The following is a 19,178-nucleotide window of genomic DNA, read 5'->3' on the forward strand; positions in this document are numbered from 1 at the left end:
ATGAGTTTAAAATCAAAATATGACAAAGTTTTAATCGTATATTGTAATATTACAAATGCAAACCGTAATGCTAAAGTCCTAAAGTCATTATGTTGCTTATTTTTCTGTAATGTGAACCAGAAATTGTTTGGTTTCAAGGGCATCAACTTTTGGCAACATGAAGGCTGTGTGAGCATAACATTTCTTTCTGTGAAATATTCGGAAATGTAAGAAATATTGAGAGAAAAAGTCATAAAAGTGTGAAATTGAATTATTTTCCATCACTCGCACCGGAAGTGGTACGGGGTCCGCAGACATCAACTTTTGATGACATTAGGTTAGCATGAAAATTTGATTTTGGAATAATTTGGGGGGATTATTTGATTCCTGTTGATAAAACTTTGATAAGAAGGACTTTATATTGTGAATTTGGGCAACATCGTTTTAAATTATAAGATTTTCAGGTGGTGGAGGAATTTTTCAACACATAAGTGTGCCGCAGCTCAAAAAAGGTTGGGAAACACTGTTTTAAGCCACTTAACAGGGCATGATAATATGTAATAATTGTACCCAAATCATCTGGCCTTTTTGTATCTGCACCAGGATGACTACAGTAATCCCTCAAATATCGCGGTTAATGTAGACCAGACATGGCCGCGGTAAAAAATGTTTAAAAAAAAAATCTACTATCGTGCTGAATCCTAGTTGCAAGAGTAAAAAATGTATAAAATAAAAAAAATGTTAAAGTTCAAACAAATGTGGACTCAGCACTGAAGAAAAGAAAATTTTAATAATTAATAGTGTAGTGTAGTGAAGTCGCGATAATCGAGGGATTACTGTACTGCCATTTCTTGAGATCAAATTGCTACTACTGTATGACACGTCTAAATTCCTTATGTTGCTTTATCTTTAAAATGTTAGTGTAGTGATATGTGTCAGCAAAATAGAGTCCACCATACCCTTCATTATGTGTGTTATAAGAAGTCCTTAAGGTCAAGCTCCGCCAGAGGATCCTTGGGCTTTTTGGGACTCTGGCTTGCGGGTGCAGAAGAAAGCTGTGAGAAAAGAAAACAATCATATTTATAAATTGACTCGCCATGATGGGTAACATTATTCTCCCAAGAGCTAAAAATGTTTAACATTAGGCTTTCTGGGCTCACCACATTATGAATTTAAAGCCATCATAATAGTTGCTTTAAAGTAGGTGTCCAAACTATTCCACCAAGAGCCGGAGTGGGTGCAGGTTTTTGTTTCAACTGATCCAGCACAGACAGTTTAACCAACTAGGTTTCTTCTGAAACCAGCAGCACCTGTCGTCAATCAACTGATTATACTTTTAAGACACCAGATTTGTGAAAAGGTATCCTCTTTTTTGGTTAAAATGAAAACCTGCCACCACTGTGGCCCTTGAGGCTTTAAAGTGACACTACGGTCATTTTAATTACAGTAATACTTTTTCACTGGCATAGGGCAGTGTTTCACCGGGATTCTTGTATAATGCAAACTTTGCTTCAGTTTTTTGGTACAAAATTTTGCGCGTTATACTCGAATAAATACGGTATTCAAATCAAATTCCTCTGGTATTTCTTCCTCTCTGCCTACTTAAACTTTCTAGTTGCATGTTATTATCAAACAACACAATTTAAACAACCACAAAGGGAGTATTCCAAACTCCCCCTGCATTATATTTTTATTTCAGGTCATGTAGATTCACAATCCTTGATGTTCAAAGGACTGAACAGAACACGTTTAAAAACCACCACCACCACCACTAACAAAAAAAAACTTGTTACATCCACCGCTGTCAATGGCAAGAAAAGAAAAAAACATGAATACCAAATTAGTGGACCTGTATTTCATAATTTGGGGATTTTTGAGGATTCTCTACAATACAAAAAGGAGCTTGCTAATAAAGTTAGTAACCAAAGTTATCAATGAAACGTGACTGTGCTGAATATTTAAATGTTATATACATTACAATGCCAGTGTACTGTTGATAAAGGTTTTATGATGCTTTTATTTTTATTGTTTAGAAATCGAATCATTCATTTGTCTTTTATAATTTCAATGCATTTGGGTGTGTTGTTACCGGAGCTCCGGGCACGGCTCCTCCTCCAGGTGCAGCTCCGACCATACCAGCAAAGGGAGGTCTTATCATGGATTGACCCATTATTGGTTGACTCATCATGGGCTGCATCATGGGAGCTCCTGGCCCTCCTGCAGCAGCCTGAACACAGTTTATACATTTCGTATAGTAATGGTAGAAACTAACGGGCTGAAAATGAAGAAAACTAAATACATAGACAAAAAGTTGAGGAGCCCCTTTCATTTATTGCCGACCTTGTTGAATAGGCAATCTGTGTATTTAGTGTATAACACAGCATTTGTACTAAAGATGTCCCTTGGATATAAAACCCATTGGTGGGAAGTAACGATATACAAATGCAGTACTTACAACATTGAAGTAATTGTTCAGTATTAATTTTTTTAAACAATAATTTCCTTTTGCCCCACACTTTTTAAAAGACTCAGTTTAAATTTCAGATAGTTGTAATTATTCTTCTTGCTACAAGAATTTGCAATTATTAAATACATTTTTAAAAAGATGTTTAAGGTGTATAGAGGAGGGTACAATTTATTGTTACTAATGTAACTGAAAAAAAAAACCCTTTTTTAACCTTTTTTAGTTTTACTTTCAGTGTGGGATTTGAATCAGTCCTTCTGTTAGGGTTATTATTTGCTGATTACATTATTATATATTTGCTTGCAATGAAGAACGCTTTGCTTTACTTAGGATAATTAGTATACATCACATTATTTGCTTGCAATTAAGAACGCTTTGCTAATTATTATTTGTATATATTTGCTGGCAATGAAGAAGAATGTTTTGAGGACCATCGACCTCTCACACGGTCATTCACACCGTAGATCCAGAGGACTCTCAATTGTTTTGACTTTGACTTCGCACCAGGTGGTGATACCGCTTCCTCGGATCCGGAGGACTTACAATTGTTTTGACTTCTGACAGTGTTGTCCACAGCCCTCCCTCGGGAAGATCCGACAGACCTTCAATTGTTTTGATAACTCAGATGCATGTTGTGAATCTTATGAAATAAATGAGCAAGAGAGGCATCGATTCGGGAGAATGATCTAGGACGAGGACGAGTCAGGATCGATTCTCTCTTGCAAGACACCGGTTTTGAGTCAGATGTCTGTTTTATTTGTGAGTGCATTTGGGAATGCCTAAAGGGTGAACCTATCACTTTCACCAGAACCATTTTCTTAACACAATTGTGTGCACTTACCATACCAAAACCAGACTGTGCATTCATAGGTGGCATCATTGCTCCACCCGGAGGTGTTGCTCCAGGTCCCCCAGGAGCCACACCAGCCTAGAAGAAGTTCACCAAATGTTATTTTGTATAATAAATGAACAGATGTTCGTAGTTTGCTTGTCCCCTACATGTTTTGGTGAGATAAGAGGTTTTACTGTAGAGTCTAGTCATTGGTTTTTCTTACCATGGGGGCTCCTGGTGTGGTCCAGCTTGTGGGTGCCACATGAGGGGTCCAATTGGCACCTCCAGTCAACTTCCTCTCACTCTGTGGGTCCCTACATGATTATTATTATTAGATAGCCTAATGAATTACTTAAACAACCTACCATCTAACATGCATCACTTCATTAAAATTCAGTAAAAAATATGGAACCGGATACATTGTTACAAATGTCATCAATTGAATCTACAATAGTAAATAATGCAAATCACACAAAACAACCAGCAATTAGGAATGTAATATAGACAGATTACTTACTTTTTCTTCATACCTAGGTCTAGAGCAAAGAAAGAAAGAACAGCAACAATTTATTTTTTCATCAATCACGCTGATAGTGAAACCCTACACTACAAATACCTCCAACCAGGTTCGCCAATGAAGAGTCAAGATCCCCCGCAATGGTTTTGGTAGGTGGTGGGGTTGCAGGCGGAGCAGCTGAAATGTTTTCAACTGTCACAGTGCTGCCCATGTTCCCTGCTGCACTTCCTGTTGTACTTCCCCCGGTGCTCTGCGGCGTTACTGCGGGCATCAGCAAATCACCTAATCCATCAAACACTTGAAGAGAGAGTGGGAAAGGTGTCACATCAAAAATCCAGTGGGGATTACAAGGATGATAATCCTAAATATTACTAGAAAGCAGGCAGTAGGCAAATGCAAATCCAGGCAGTATTAAAACAGGGAAACAATCCAGCTGCAACAGCAATGTTAGTAAAATATAAAGCAACAAGGATTGATCCATATTTTAATAAAGAGATAGAAATCAGTACTAATTGGCAACATGTACAATTGTACGTGCCAAGCCATATTTTTTGTTGATACTCGGACGTTTTGTCAAAAGACGTTTGGTCGACCAGACGTTTGGTCGACCGAACGTTTGGTAGAACGGACATTTGGTAGAACGGATGTTTGGGCGCTGGGTTGTTACTGTTGAAACCAGCTCTCAAAATTATAATCATGAGAGAGAGAGAGAGAGAGAGAGTGAGTTTAATATCTAAATATCTAATATCAAAATATCAACAGTAAACTCTGTCATAATTTGACAGCGAGCGAACCCGGCGACTAAACGTCCGGTCGACCAAACGTCCGGTCGATCAAACGTCCGGGGACCAAACGTCCGGGGACCAAACGTCCGGGGACCAAACGTCCGGGGACCAAACGTCCGGTCACGATTTCGGTTTATTTTTAAATAGAGACCTAATTTGAAACTAGGTGTCACCACGTTTTTTTAATGTGGAACATTGTTTCGCTTACATTTTTACTGTCAGGAAAAAAAAACGATACTTTATTCCAAAAGAAACAGCATATTGCAAGCATAATATTTATAGCGTATTGTCATCTAATCCACATTTTTTACTAGTGCATTAGCAGAGGGATTCTGATCTGGATAATACGTAAAAAAATTGTGAATTACTTCGTACAGTATGTTCCAAAATCATTTTATTAACTACTACTACCATGCAATGGCACTATAAACTACATCAACAGTATGATGGCATGTGGACAAAAGAAATCCCGCTTGAGGTGATTCTAGAAAATAGAATATTTTGCCACATGCTGGAAACAACACCTAGGGATTGTGATTGCATTTAAAACATGCGAAAAATCCTTAATTGTGAGGCAGACTTGAAAAAGTGCACATGCTGCAATGCACTGTGGTGTTCAACTCACCAATTACATATTAGAAGAAGCAAGCAAAAGGAAATCAGCAGAGAGGAACGGGAGAAAGATGAAGTTGGGGATGGTGGTGAAACATAAGAGAGCATGTGTAAGGCAGAAGAAAGCACAGCACAATGTGCTAAGAGATAGAACAGAAATCAGATCAATCATTGAGACAGAGGCAAGGTGTAAATATAAGCACTCAGCAACAGTCATAGAAGCGTGTCATATAGTGTTGTTATCCATGCACAAGACAAGATTTGAGCAATAATAGCAGCAGCCTTTTTGGGGCAAATGCCTCAATCGCTACCTTTCAGTTTACGACACATTTAGGAAATGATAATGTTTAGGTGATTTGAAAGGTTACATCACATGAATCGATTGCAACTCACTTGAAGCATCAAAGCTACCAGATGGCGCCGTTGCGGTCTTTGCGGCTTCAACTGTAGCTGGTAACATTGGCACGGCTGGCACAGGGGGAGTCGGAGAGGGAAGTGAACCAAGTGCTTCAAATCCTGACTCAAGAAGATCATTCTGCATTGGAGCCGGGGCCAAGGCCGGGGCCAGGGTGGGAGCCATGATGTCTGAGCAAAGAAAAATAAGACTGAATTGAATTGAATACTTTTATTGTCATTACACAAGTATAATGCGATTTAAAGCTTCACCATTAAGTACACAGATAATCAATAAATAATAATAATAAAGAAATAACATAGTAGTCATGACTTAATGGTATCTGAGCTACCGTATTTTCTCGATTATAACACGCAGATTTTTGCTATATAATTAATTCCAATAGATGGGGTGCGTGTTATAATCAATAACTAAAATAAATTACAAATTTTCGATCGAAAAAAGCATTGTCAAACTCACTTTGACGCACGGATTTTACGTCATCTCGTAAAGCCGATCGAAAATCGGAAAGCCGAGATCACCACTGCCCCCCTCTAGCCTCGTACTCGTCTCAGTTCACCCTCTCTCAGTTCAGTTTTGGACATTGTACAAGCAACATGGCATCAAAACGAGCAAGTTATACCGCAGCGTTCAAAAGAAAAGTCATCAAAGTGGCAGAGGAATTGGGCAACCGAGAAGCTGGAAGAAAATTCGATATTAGTGAAGCTAACATCCGTGGTTGGAGGAAGAAGAAAGACTCATTATTGAAAGAAAAAGCAACAGCAGAAGCATCAGGACGTGGAAGAAAAGCAATGTTCCCAGAGTTAGAGAAAGAACTTCTTAAAACGATTGCTGAGAGAAGAGCTGCAGGGTGTGCCATCAACACAGTCGAGCTGCGTATCCTCGCCCTGAAAATCATGAAAAAAACCAACAAGGATTCCGGCTTCAAATCGTCTGCATGTTGGTGCTATAAGTTTATGCAACGGCACGACCTATCTGTAAGAAAGAGAACGTCAATTGCCCAAAGGATGCCGGAGGACTACGGGAAATTTTAGGTGCGCACTATATTCGATTACTGCGTTTTTCCAGATGTTTTTGGCCCAAAATTACCTGCGTGTTATTTTCGAGTGCGCGTTAAATTCGAGAAAATACGGTACTCTATATAAAAAATTACCTGTAAGCAAAGATACTAACTTTGTCTGGTCAAAATAACTATACATTACTTTGTTTTAAGTCAAAAAGATTAATGCTCACACATAATCTTGTACCATAAGACGACAAACTCGTTGCATTACACAGCATTTGGCATTGTTGTAATGCTTTAAAGAACAACAACAAAAACAGCACCAAATGGAAAAAGAATATAACAATACTGACAAATTGTACTGGGTGATATAAAGTATGTATCTTAAATAAAAAGGGAATAAACATTAATCAATTATAAAACTGGGTGAACTGAACATATTAAACAAGTAACACAGCCAAAAAAACAGCACTGAGGTTTTATAGTTTAGGAGTGTTTCCCAAACACTACGATGGTTTGGTGTGCCACAAAAAATTACAAGCAGTCATAAATTGTAATATTACAAGATTAAAATTGAAATACTATGATGAACATTAAATCATTGATTGTACTATTACAAGATTCAAATCGTCATATTTAAGTAATTTTCTTGCTTATTTTTATGTAACGTGAACCGTAAATTGTTTGGTCTCACTTCAACTTTTGTTGACGTTAAGTCTGTGTGAGCACAAAAATGCTCTTTGCGTAATGTTAGGAGGTTAAAGTAATATTGGGAGTTAAAAAAAAGTTGTGATGTTACAAGATTTAAGTTGTTTTCTTGTTTTTATGTTACATGAAATGGAAGTTGTTTGGTTTCAAGGGGATCAACTTTTGGCAACGTAAAGTCTGTGTGAGCACAACATAGCTTTTCACGTCAAATTAAAAGATTTCAGTAGTAATATTTGAAGTAAAATTCTTTAAATTATAAGATTAAAAATGTTAAATGACTCATTTTTACATCACGTGAGCCGGAATTTATTTGGGGTCAACAGACATTAGGTCGGTGTGAAAAATGAGATTTTGGAATAATTCTTATATGATTCCTGTTGATTAACCTTTAATGAGAACGACTTTATATTGATAATATAGGCGATATTGGCTTTTAAATTAGAAGATTTTCAGTTGCTGGTGTGCAAATAGTGTGCCGGTTGAAAAGTTCAAGGAGAACAAATACTTTTGCACTGTAACGCTAAAGATTTGTACCTCCCAACAGGTCTCCACCAGGTTCCACAGGTGCAGAGCTCTGCGTGTCCTTCACAGAGTCACTGAAGGAGTCTGTAGGGTTATACACAATTAAACAGAGGATGCAGGTTAACAATGGCAAAATTAAATTAGACTATATAAATTGCTATTATAATTATTGTAAAATTCATTCCATGTGGAAAAATCTTTAAATATAATAACACGTACATAATAGTAAAACTTTATAATGACTAATTTTTAAGATTATGGGAGGAACAAAATCCCCAAGTGTACAGAAATAAAGTTAATCTATAATTTAAACATGTAATGACTTGTATTGTAAAGGACTAAATACTTTACAATATAGGAAAAGTAAAAACATCAAATGATTAAGTAAAGATTTAAATAAACAAACAATATAGTAATTGCGTTACATAAAAAAGATGACGTTAGAACATCAGGTGTAAGTTTTTCTAAATACCTAGCAGGTCAATGACTGGGGTTGGCTCCTCTTTGGGTGGAGAGGAGGCCTCAGTGACAGGATCATCAACAGGAGCAGGTGTTGGTGTTGGAGAAACAACCTGAGCTGCATCTGAAGCTGGAACAGGTTCTGATAATGATAACAGGTTGAAATAGGAAAATTGACAAGGAAGGAGCAGTAGATGATGGCACATTAATACAGAGGGATGTTTTCTGCTAATGCAAAAGTATTGGGATAACATTCTATAGCAAAGGAAGCAAAGGAAGAAAGGAGGCCTTCATGCATTTTTACCGTGACCGGACGTTTGGTCGCCGGACGTTTGGTCGCCCGGAGGTTTGGTCGCACGGGTGAATATAATTTTGAGAGCTGGTTTCAACAGTAGATATTTAGATATTAAACTCTCTCTCTCATGAATATAATTTTGAGAGCTGGTTTCAACAGTAAACTCTCTGTCATGTTGTCAAACGTCCGGCGACCAAATATCCGGGGACCAAATGTCCGGCGACCAAACGTCCGGGGACCAAATGTCCGGCGACCAAACGTCCGGGGACCAAACGTACGAGTACCCATTTTTACCACTTCTTATAAAGAGGGCTGGTCTTGACGAGTGGAGGCTTGCTGCACCCTTCATGAAAATTTAGAAGAGCGAAGCAAAGCCATAAAAGGAATGCACCTTAACTCACCAGTGACAATGTCTCCAGATGGAGCCGGCTCAGGCAAAGGAGAAGGGCCGCGTGAAACAGCAGGTAGGTCTAATCGACCAACGCAAGCAATAGGCAGAGTGTGAGAAAGAAGAAAATGGTGGAGGTCGGGGAGCAAAGAAACGTATTAGCGTAGCAAGTAGAAACAGCTCAGGTAAGTAAGCAGCCTCGGGGGAACACAATGCTTGTAGTTTTCATGCACAGCTCTCATTTCACTAGTGGAAAAACCAAAATATGCAGTAGGAATGGATTATTTGACTGAGGAGTGGATATATGGTAACCAGAACAGGTGAGCAGGTTTCAAACACAGATACATGGGGTTTAGCTCCTGTACCTGAACCAAAAAGGTCTATGTTAGGAGTGGTGGCGGCTTTAGATTCGGTGGTGGGACTTTGCTCAGGCATAGCATCAAGCACATCTAGGACACACAATCATAGTATGTACATTGAAATTTCAAGTCCAGCGCAAAGACAATGAGGAGTTAACTAGAGAGATGAAGGAAAGCAGAAAGAGGTCAAAGGATATTCAATGCAATGTACAGTAGAAGAAATATACTGGATAGATGTCAGATTACAATTCGAAGCTTCAGATTTGTTTAAAAATGTTGTGATCGACTTGATTATACTTCCCAAGTTTGAGTTCAAATTATATTCAATATATTGATCTGGAATTTAAAGCATTATAATTTTTGGTGTATTTCAGCTCAGTTTTGGAAACTACGCAATATATTAATAAAGTGCAAAATGTACAAACTATTCATTACTTGTTGTCAGCTATCTTTATCTGATTTTTTTTGTACATGCGGGAGGTTAGGCTAAATGTTAGAGGGTTCCGTATTGTGTTTAGTTAGTAATCACAGCAAGCGGAGTTATATTTGATGATCAACAGATAGGAATGGCTATTAAAAAAATCATTAAAAAATTGGCCAAAACAAAACAGGCAATTACTATTTTTTTTGCTTTAGCTTCTCATGCTTGATCAAGGTGCTTTGTTCGATGGCTTAAGGAAAGATATGATGAAAAAGATATACACAGTGTCCCATTTGTGGCTAAAGGTAGTAAATGGCAAAAATCCATGAGTGCAAAGTGCCACAAGATGGCTACAAAGCACTCATTTCATCAAAAAGAAGCTCCTTAACTCACTTCAACAAGATCAGGCTCAAAGCAATAAAATAGCGCTGAAAAACTACAATAATAATAATATAGGGGTCACTGTGTAGAAATTTGAGTGAAAAGGACTGATGATCTAGTTTCACCAACATCATCATTAGTGACGTCGAGAGCAAGCGCAAACAATCAAAACATTATAATCATCATCATCATAATGCAGAGTGATGGGGAGAGCTTGATGAAAGCAAGAGGACGTTACCACCAAAGAAATCTAGAGTCGGAGCAGCTGCAGACTCTGTGGTGGTGGTGTCTGTGGTGCTATTTGTGGCGATGATAGAAGGGGTGGGGGCAGCAGCGGGGGCGGCGACAGGGGTAGCGATGGGCGGTGCCTCACTAGAGGTAGGCGGGGTGATGGCGGTGGCACCCGTGTCAGTGGGTTTCATAGCAAACAGGTCCAGCCCTGGAGCAATATCCGCACTCCCCTCGGTTGTAGCAAAAGGGTCTTCAGCAGGATAAGCAGTTGGGGGTGGAGGTGAGGAGTTAGGAGGGATTTGATGAAAGAAGAAGGGAAGGGAGTGTAAAACATGAATATAGTATCAGAAAGGTAAGTTGCTTGTGGATATCTTAATGAGACTTGGAAAAAATAAAATTAAGGCAAGCTGGTATTACACAAACCTTTATTTTCACCCCCCAAATGACCTTTGAGTGTTATTATTTCAAATGTAATTAACACTAATATTTAATATGGTGCTACAAGTATTTTTTAGGTTAGTACGGACAATTATCAGAATACAATTCAAAATGCATTATTTTAAATTTTCTCTTTTATTTAAAACCTAAATATAAATGTTTTTAGACAATGCTTTGCCAAAAACTGTAAAGATTATGTTTTCTGGAATGGGGGAGAAATGGAAATTACAAATGGAAAAAAATCTGATATGACCCCTTGTTGCTTTTCTCAGATGATTTATTTTGTTCACTTAGTCAGATGAAACGGTTTCTGCATGTGTGGACAATTCAAGTGAATATTTGGTCAAAAAGGACAATTTTACCACCCTGAACCTGTCTCGTGCAAGGAGACAGATAAGCATTCAGGCTCACACTAATACCTAGGGGCAATTTAGAGTGTTCAAACAGCCTACCATGCACAATGCATTTATCCATGTTGGTGAGGAAAATTACTGGTGAAGTGGAGGGATTTGGAGTGTGTCTGCATTTAAAACTTGTTTGTAGTTCCAATAATAACACAGTACGGATATATACATACTAATCACCAATTATTATTGTAATTACTCCACTGCTGACTCTTATATAAAGCAAGCTATTCATTGTTTTGATTGATTAATTGGTTGATTGATTGATTTGATAAGGAACAGCACATAGAGATGAACATATTTATATTCATGTTGATGATATGTAAATATGTAAGTTTGTAGCAGCCACCTAATTTTCCATCTTTAGTCCCTTGTGTAGTTATATGGCTGTAAATGGGAATTGGAATCCAAAACTGAAAAAAAGTTGGACTGTGAATGCACTTTCAAAGCCAACCAGTCTGATTAGATCGAGGACTACAGAAATCAGAAACTATATTACTGTTCCGAGATTCAAAGATAGGGGTTTTGGGTAATTTTTAGGTTACGATGAATGTATTAAAAAAATACTTGTCGATTAATTTTATAATCAATAAAATCATCGCAGCCCTTAAGTATGTATAAATATTTTTAGTCGTGTTTCTGATGTATACTGTATATAGCACATGTGTCAAAGTGGCGGCCCGGGGGCCAAATCTGGCCCGCCGCATCATTTTGTGTGGCCAGGGAAAGTAAATCATGAGTGCCGACTTTCTGTTTTAGGATCAAATTAAAATGAAAACTATAGATGTATATTAAATTTCCTGATTTTCCCCCTTTTAAATCAATAATTGTAATTTTTTAATCCATTTTTTCTGTGTTTTAGTTCAAAAATCATTTTGTAAAATCTAAAAATATTTTTAAAAAAGCTAAAATAAAAATTGTTTTAGATCTGTAAAAAAATGAATATTCGGGGCTTTTAATTCAGTTCTTTTAATCCATTTATAATAACAAATCTAAATATTATATCTAAAATGGTCCGGCCCACGTGAAATCAAGTTGACATTAAAGCGGCCCGCGAACCAACCCGAGGCTGACACCCTTGGTATATAGGTATGAATGTTCCTGAGCAAAAGGCATTTTTTCACCCACCAGATTCACCAAATGCATCAGTAGCAGGACCTGCAGCCACTCCAGCAGAGCCATCTCCTGGGGAAGGTGCAAATGCATCTAGGATGTTACACCAACACACGACAAACAAGAAATGGGAAAACAAATGAAAATGGGTGAAAAATAAAGAGAGGTCAGTACCAGGGAAAGGCAAGAATACAAGAAGTATGCAGCCCAAACCGACATTTCTTTGACCGAACCATTAGTTCCAGGAAGTTGGGCTGCATAATTCGGGATTCATTGAGATGAGGCAAATTGTCACAAGTTGCTTACTCTGTGACAAGAGGGAGCATGATAAGGTTGACTGGTTAATTCTGTCTTTGTCACATGTCACAGCCAGCGGTATTCATTTATGTAATTAACTGATTTATTTAAGTGGGTTGCTGTCTTTTTAGGTACTCAGACGTTTGGTCGCCGGACTTTTGGTCGCCGGACGTTTGGTCGCCCGGAAGGTTATTGATAATTACCATTTAAAATTGTTGCTCAAATTCCCTAAATACAAACTGTGAATTATTATTTAGTCATACTTAATGCCCTATTAATTAATAGGCTAAAGAAAAGCTCCAAATTTCCTGTACTTTTATTGTGTTTTGTTGGATAACTTGTTAAGACCCTGACTGACGTCCCTTCCGAAGGGGACAACTCATGTACATACAAACTCTTATACACTCACACGTCCGCTCAGTGAAATTGCTCAGGGCCATTGTTGGCTTTGATTGATGCGTAGACCGTGTTGTTTTACCTTGTTTTGTCGACGGACTTTTGGTCGCCGGACTTTTTGTTGCCGGACGTTTGGTCGCCGGTTGTTTGGGTCCGGGCGACCAAACGTCCGCGACCAAACGTCCGGCGACCAAAAGTCCGGCGACCAAACGTCCGGTCACTGTCTTTTTATGCTCACCATGGCAGGCTTACCTCTCGTAATCAACCTGTGTGTAATTAGCCTAGCCCTTACATACCCCTCTGTTTGAGTCTGTTGCCAGTTTGTCATTTTGTTTTGAAAGCTAAACCACGATGATGATCTATTTTTCATGTTTTTGAGTTTCCTGCCCTGTGCACGTTTTTGGAATCAGGTGTTTTGTGTTGTTTCCCTGAGCTGGTCTGTGTTCATATCCAGGTCAATAATCCTTGGTCCTCGACCTGCCTCTAGCTCTGTCTCATGCTTTTATGTCCAGCTGGATGTGCACATCCGACTGTGTTTTTAACAATAAAAACATTAAATTTGATATTTTGAATAAATGGGAGAACCTGTCGATATCAATGAATTCACAACCGATTGACGGCAAACAAAGTCCCATTCATTTTAACTCGGAGAGCTGGCAATGAATGACCGTCTTTCAGTGTGCTATTGATGGCGGCAGACCAACGGTTTGTTTGAACTGGGAGGGCTGGCAGTGAAATTTCTCTGTCACCGGTCCCAGTTCAAATGGATCAGACGTTTATCTCGGTCAATAGTAGGGAATTCATTTATCTTCCGTACCGCGCATCCTTGCAAGGGTGGCGGGGGTTGCTGGAGCTCATATTAAATTGGAGATTAACAATTTTAAAAAAGACAAAGTAGAAGTCAGTATACGTTGAAGACATTTTTGAGGCGGCTAGCAAATGAGGGAAAGCAGCATATTTTAAAAAAGTGAGTCATACTAACAATGATTATTTGTAACATAACTGAAACAAAATGTTTTGTGCATAATAGATTAATTAGTAATGCACTTTTGAGTGAGGCAGATTAAGTAAAATCCATATATTGACTCACATTTTTGGGATATGCTGTATATGATTAACGGTTGATCATGTTTCTCTGCACAACAAGTTGCATGATGGGGAGAACCATGTCAGAAATTACGTGCACAGAAGCAACAAATATGAGATGTAAAAGAGCCCTATCCATAGGTGGATAAAGGAGTAATAATAATGAAAAAAAATGGTTGCTGCCTACTATTTGGAGTGACTGACCTCCAAAAAAGTCGATGTCCCTAACTGTTGAGGTGGCAGAAGCTGAGACAGGCAGGGAAGTCGGTGCTGGCAAAGAAGCGGCAGTAACAGCGGTGGCTGCAGGTGCAGCGGCAGCATCAGAAGCAAGCGCGTTCTTTTCTTGTTTAGCTTCAGTAGCATTGTTACTGGCAGCAGGAGTTGCTACATGAATAATTCCACCAAAACATCAATAGAATAGTCAAAACACCCAAAAGAGAAAAAAAGGAATACTACTGGAGGAGAAGAGAAAAGTTTTTCTTCTCTGCCGAAATTATCACAACAAGAAGCCCTTTGCTGCCACTATTAATGTGCATAACATGCTCCTATAAAGAATTGAGATTTACTCACCATCAGCCAAAAGATCTGCACAACAAGACAAAGAATATTGATGGATGATGGCATTAGGGTAAAAATGAAGACAAAATCTTTCAGGAATGTTTTTGGTCATTTTTATATCATGTAATCAATATTGTTGGTGTCTGAGGATGTTTTGCTGAAAATAGTCCTTTGGTTTCATTACAAAACAGTTTCCTAATCCAAACAAAGGAGACAAAACAGGATGATAACCTCACTCTTTAATTTCTTCAAACTAAATTTATAATGAGTTATGCGTGTGCCAGATGCTGTGTTGGCCAGCAAGTAGCACTATGGGTGGGCTGTTTCCCAGTGGCCCGAAGCGATCAGCGCTGATTAAAATGGCCAAGCTAATCAATGAAGATGTCCTGATAGATGAGATACAGATCACATTCTTTAAAGCAAGGGTCTCCAAACTATTCCACAAAGAGCCGCAATGGGTACAGGTTTTTGTTCCAACTGATCCAGACAGTTTAACCAATGAGGTTTCTGCTAAAACAAGCACCACTTGACTGCGATCAACTTGCACATGCAAGACACCAGATTGGTAACAAGATTGTGTCCTGTTTAGTTGGAATGAAATGCACCCTCTGCGGCGCTAGTTTGGAGACCACTGCTTTAAAGCATGTAAATCGCTTACAAAGGGTAATTTTCTGGTTCTTTGTATTTAATTTTTATAATTGGCAGACAAGACCTAGTAGGAGTGGGTAACAATGGATAACGATACAGCAGGTGAACACTGTGTATGAATTTCTAATCAGTCTTGGGAATTTGATAAAACAACAATTTGCTCACCTCCCCATCCTGTTGTAGTTGAAGGTGCTACTGGTCCACCAGTTGAAGAAGATGACATTGGATCAAGGTCCAACAGGAAGCCATCATCAAGGGCACTGTATCAAGGAAAAAAAGAGAATCAACAATATTATCTATTATACATATATTCATTCATTTTCTGAACCGCTTTATCCTCACAAGGGTTGCAGGGGGTGCTGGAGCCAGAGTACCTTGAGGAAACCCACGCAGGCCCGGTGAGAACATGCAAACTCCACACAGATGGAGTAATCTGGGTTGGAACCCAGGACCCCAGAACAGTGAGGCTGACACACTAACCACTCATCTGCCGGGCCGCTCTTACAGACATATATTATGTCTAAAATTCCTTTCCTGTATCTGCATTCTGACCCTCTTGCTACTGTGACAATGAAATTTCCCGAATACGGGATGAATAAAGTTATCCAATCCAATCCAATCCAATATATTCATTCATTCATTTTCTGAACTGCTTTATCCTCACTAGGGTCGTGGGAGGTGCTGGAGCCTATCCCAGCTGACTCAGTGCCAGAGCGTTTGAACCCAGGTCCCCCACTGTGAGGCCGACACGCTAATCATCTCCCGGGGCGCCCCCTACATATATACATATAGTAATAATAGGTATATATACAGTCTTCACTCTATTATCGCGACTTCACTTATTGTGAATTTACTTCTTTTTTTGCTATTAATTATTATTATTATTTTTAATTCATACAAATGTGAAAATCCATGCTAGAACTCGCAAGAGGAAGCCACTTCCCTGTCTTCGCTTGCTACAAGGACTTAGCATTGATTAAAAAAAAAGGTAGTTATAATAGGGGTGACCCTACTTTGCGATTTTTTGATTATTGCGGCCATGTCTGGTCAACATTAACTGCGATATTCGAGGGATTACGGTATTGTTTATTTGTTTTATTGACAGATTTAAATTTGAAATACTAAGCTATCAGAATTTGAAAAAAATGTTGTTTTTAAAAATATATATAAATCTGTTTTCTCTCTACTGGCCTTTTTAAATTGAGTATTTTCGAAACTGCCAATTCACACCTACATTTTATGTTGAATAAATGCAACATTAGTTTTTTGTGTGTGTGTGCATGCACTTGTGTGTGTGAAATGGGACTAACTTGCTGGCAGTTTTGGTGGGGGCGACAGCTGTGGGTGTGACAGACGGGGGTGGAGGTTTGGCAGGTGGTCCAGGGCGAGCAGGGGGTCCTCCAGCTGTGGCGGGAGGTGCAGGCTTGGGTGGTGCAGGCTTGGGCGGTGCAGTAGGTGGGGCAGTAGTTGCTGAGCTGTTGTTGGCCATTGCATCCTGTTTGCAAACAATAAACAGAGTGAGGTGGAATATCTGGACGAGACTTAGCACATTAATTCATGACTATGAGGTTGTACTTTCGTTCTTCATTACACTTCCCTAAATTAAGTCTAAGTATATTTAGCAAAATATGTTGGTATTTGAATGTTGCACACCTTTACCTTAATATAAAACAGTAGGACACGTGATTTGCCAAAGAAAAGAATGATAACAATGATGGTTGCATTACAATTAATTATTAATTTCCAATTACTAGATTGCAAAAAAATAAAGTCCACTACTAATTGTTATAAACAGTGTTTTACCTTAGTGGGTGACCTGTAAAAACAATAATATTGTACAAGTTAGAAAACATACAGCATCTATGTGTTTTATATATTCAGTGGTTAAAATAATCTGTTATTACTAATTGATTTTATCACATTGCAATTCCACGCAAGTTTTTTTGGAGAGTTGACAAGATCATGTAAACTGTATAGTCCTTTGCAAAAGTGAAGACTAAGACAGTGTTATTGAGAAATTACACTAAATGTGCAGTAATACCTTGAGATACGAGCTTAATGCGTTTCGGGACCGAGCTCATATGTCGATTTACTCGTATCTCAAATCAACGTTTCCCATAGAAATGAACTAAATTCAAATACATTCGTTCCCACCCTCTGAAAAAAACCACAAAAAAACAGGATATTACAATTGAAAAACATTTTTTATTGGTTCTAATTCACTATCTACTAACAGAGTAACAAATAACTAGTGGTTGTGATGTTTAATACTAAAATGACAAATTATTCAGTACAACGCGAGGTGTGCGCAGGAGAGAGAGAGAGAGAGAGAGAGAGAGAGAGAGTGAGAATTGTTGGACGGCAACGCGCTCGTAACATAACATACGTAACATAAATTTAACTTAAATGAAGGGTTCTGGAGGTGTTGAAGGCTCCCCTTTTTCAAATGCTTGCTTCGCTTTTAAATTCATGTATAAATTCCGCTGGCTTTTTCGCATGTTATCGACTCGGTCACGCTATCTCCTGCTAACTGGTTATCTTTTATCCATATTAAAGGAAGGCTATCCATCTCGCTATGAATGTCACTGCGCAGCCTGGAAATTATGGTTAGTCTTTGGAAGGCTTGATATCCTTAATAGCGTCCTTCAGGATGGTGCATATTGTTGAAAAACTCCTTTCGTATTGGCAAGCCAGCTCCGTCAAGCGTACACCACTCATGGAAAAAAAATGCAACGCTCCGCCCAGTGCTCGTAGAGATCTTTATACGAGGGAGATGTTTGCGAGAAAGAGGGTACGCTCAAATCATAAGCAGCCTCTCGCGTCTCGGCTAGTTTTCTTGTATGCTTGTATCTCAAAATGTGTCTCGTATCTCAAGGTAAATATTTGCTTGGAATTTTACTCGTATCTCAAATTCCTCATATGTCAGGGCACTCACATGTCAAGGTATTACTGTATGTTCTTTAGTACACCTGCACAATTGAAGAGTATCTGTACAAGTAGTCTGTGTGCAAGCGTATCACAAAATAATGAATAAAGAACAATTTTCCTTTTTCTTGGTCATTGTAACATAACACTGTCTTAGATGCCATTAGAGTAGGAAGTATATTGTTCATTTGCAGCTTTGTGTGAGCGTGAAACTATTAAAAAACAAGAAAAATGCAGATTTCTTTTGGTTATTTATATTTTGCATTAAGTCATTGTAAAGTGAAAAACAACAATGGGTAGAAAAATTAAAAATTAATGCATACCTGTCAGCTTATAAGTTTTTCCCGTATTTTATACGATTATTGATCATCAAATTGTGTACGCCGTGTAACAACTTTTGTACGGGATTTTTTTAAAGTATGTTTTTTGTAAAACCGATCTCGTTTTACCCATTTCGGCTCTAATCCGGATCGTCTCGGTCACTGGTAGCAGACAAAAACGACTGCTAATAGTATTGTCATGCTTTAAGCATGATATGCGCACGCGCATTCCCCTTTCACCTGTCCGGCTTTTCACTATATAAATATAGCGCGTCAGAAAGCCGTCCATTTTGGAGAAAACTTCAGACTTGTGCGTGCATCCTATGTGATATGTACAGCTTTTCTATCGCTTAATAAGGGGAATTGCAATCATTAATAAAGGAAGCAATTGGCCAAGGTTGACAGGTAAGTTAATGTAAGCATATAAAAAAACTGGTAATGTGTGCCATACAATACTTACTTATCCTCTCTGTGTTGAAATAAAAATAGAAAGAAGAAATACAGTATTAATTTAACAATTTCACAAGAAACTGATAAATGTGTCAAAATAGAAAGTACTTTATGAAAGAAACTAATAAGATGTATTTATTTTTCATACTGATTTAAAGTTGTGTATCATTTG

General features: G+C 38.4%; 1 protein-coding gene across 15 annotated transcripts in view; it reads right to left on the reverse strand.

Annotated features, from left to right (window-relative positions):
- snap91a (synaptosome associated protein 91a) overlaps positions 1-19,178 on the reverse strand; it is a 38,092-nt gene that overhangs the window by 2,093 nt on the left and 16,821 nt on the right. Inside the window, exons 11-28 of one of the 15 annotated variants that reach the window (XM_077598295.1) lie at positions 17,115-17,127; positions 16,622-16,806; positions 15,477-15,571; positions 14,676-14,690; positions 14,310-14,489; positions 12,342-12,398; positions 10,379-10,621; positions 9,345-9,428; positions 8,993-9,061; positions 8,310-8,438; positions 7,850-7,921; positions 5,583-5,774; positions 3,892-4,089; positions 3,793-3,811; positions 3,499-3,589; positions 3,285-3,371; positions 2,069-2,206; positions 939-1,034 (exon numbers count right to left, since the gene is read on the reverse strand). In XM_077598295.1, coding sequence (XP_077454421.1) covers positions 954-1,034; positions 2,069-2,206; positions 3,285-3,371; positions 3,499-3,589; positions 3,793-3,811; positions 3,892-4,089; positions 5,583-5,774; positions 7,850-7,921; positions 8,310-8,438; positions 8,993-9,061; positions 9,345-9,428; positions 10,379-10,621; positions 12,342-12,398; positions 14,310-14,489; positions 14,676-14,690; positions 15,477-15,571; positions 16,622-16,806; positions 17,115-17,127 — 1,948 coding nt within the window. In that variant the 3' untranslated portion in view covers positions 939-953. The other 14 variants (XM_077598307.1, XM_077598298.1, XM_077598293.1 and 11 more) reach the window with 14 other exon arrangements.

The sequence above is a fragment of the Stigmatopora argus genome, chromosome 4 (assembly GCF_051989625.1).
Source record: "Stigmatopora argus isolate UIUO_Sarg chromosome 4, RoL_Sarg_1.0, whole genome shotgun sequence".
In the NCBI taxonomy this organism is placed as follows: Eukaryota; Metazoa; Chordata; class Actinopteri; order Syngnathiformes; family Syngnathidae; genus Stigmatopora; species Stigmatopora argus.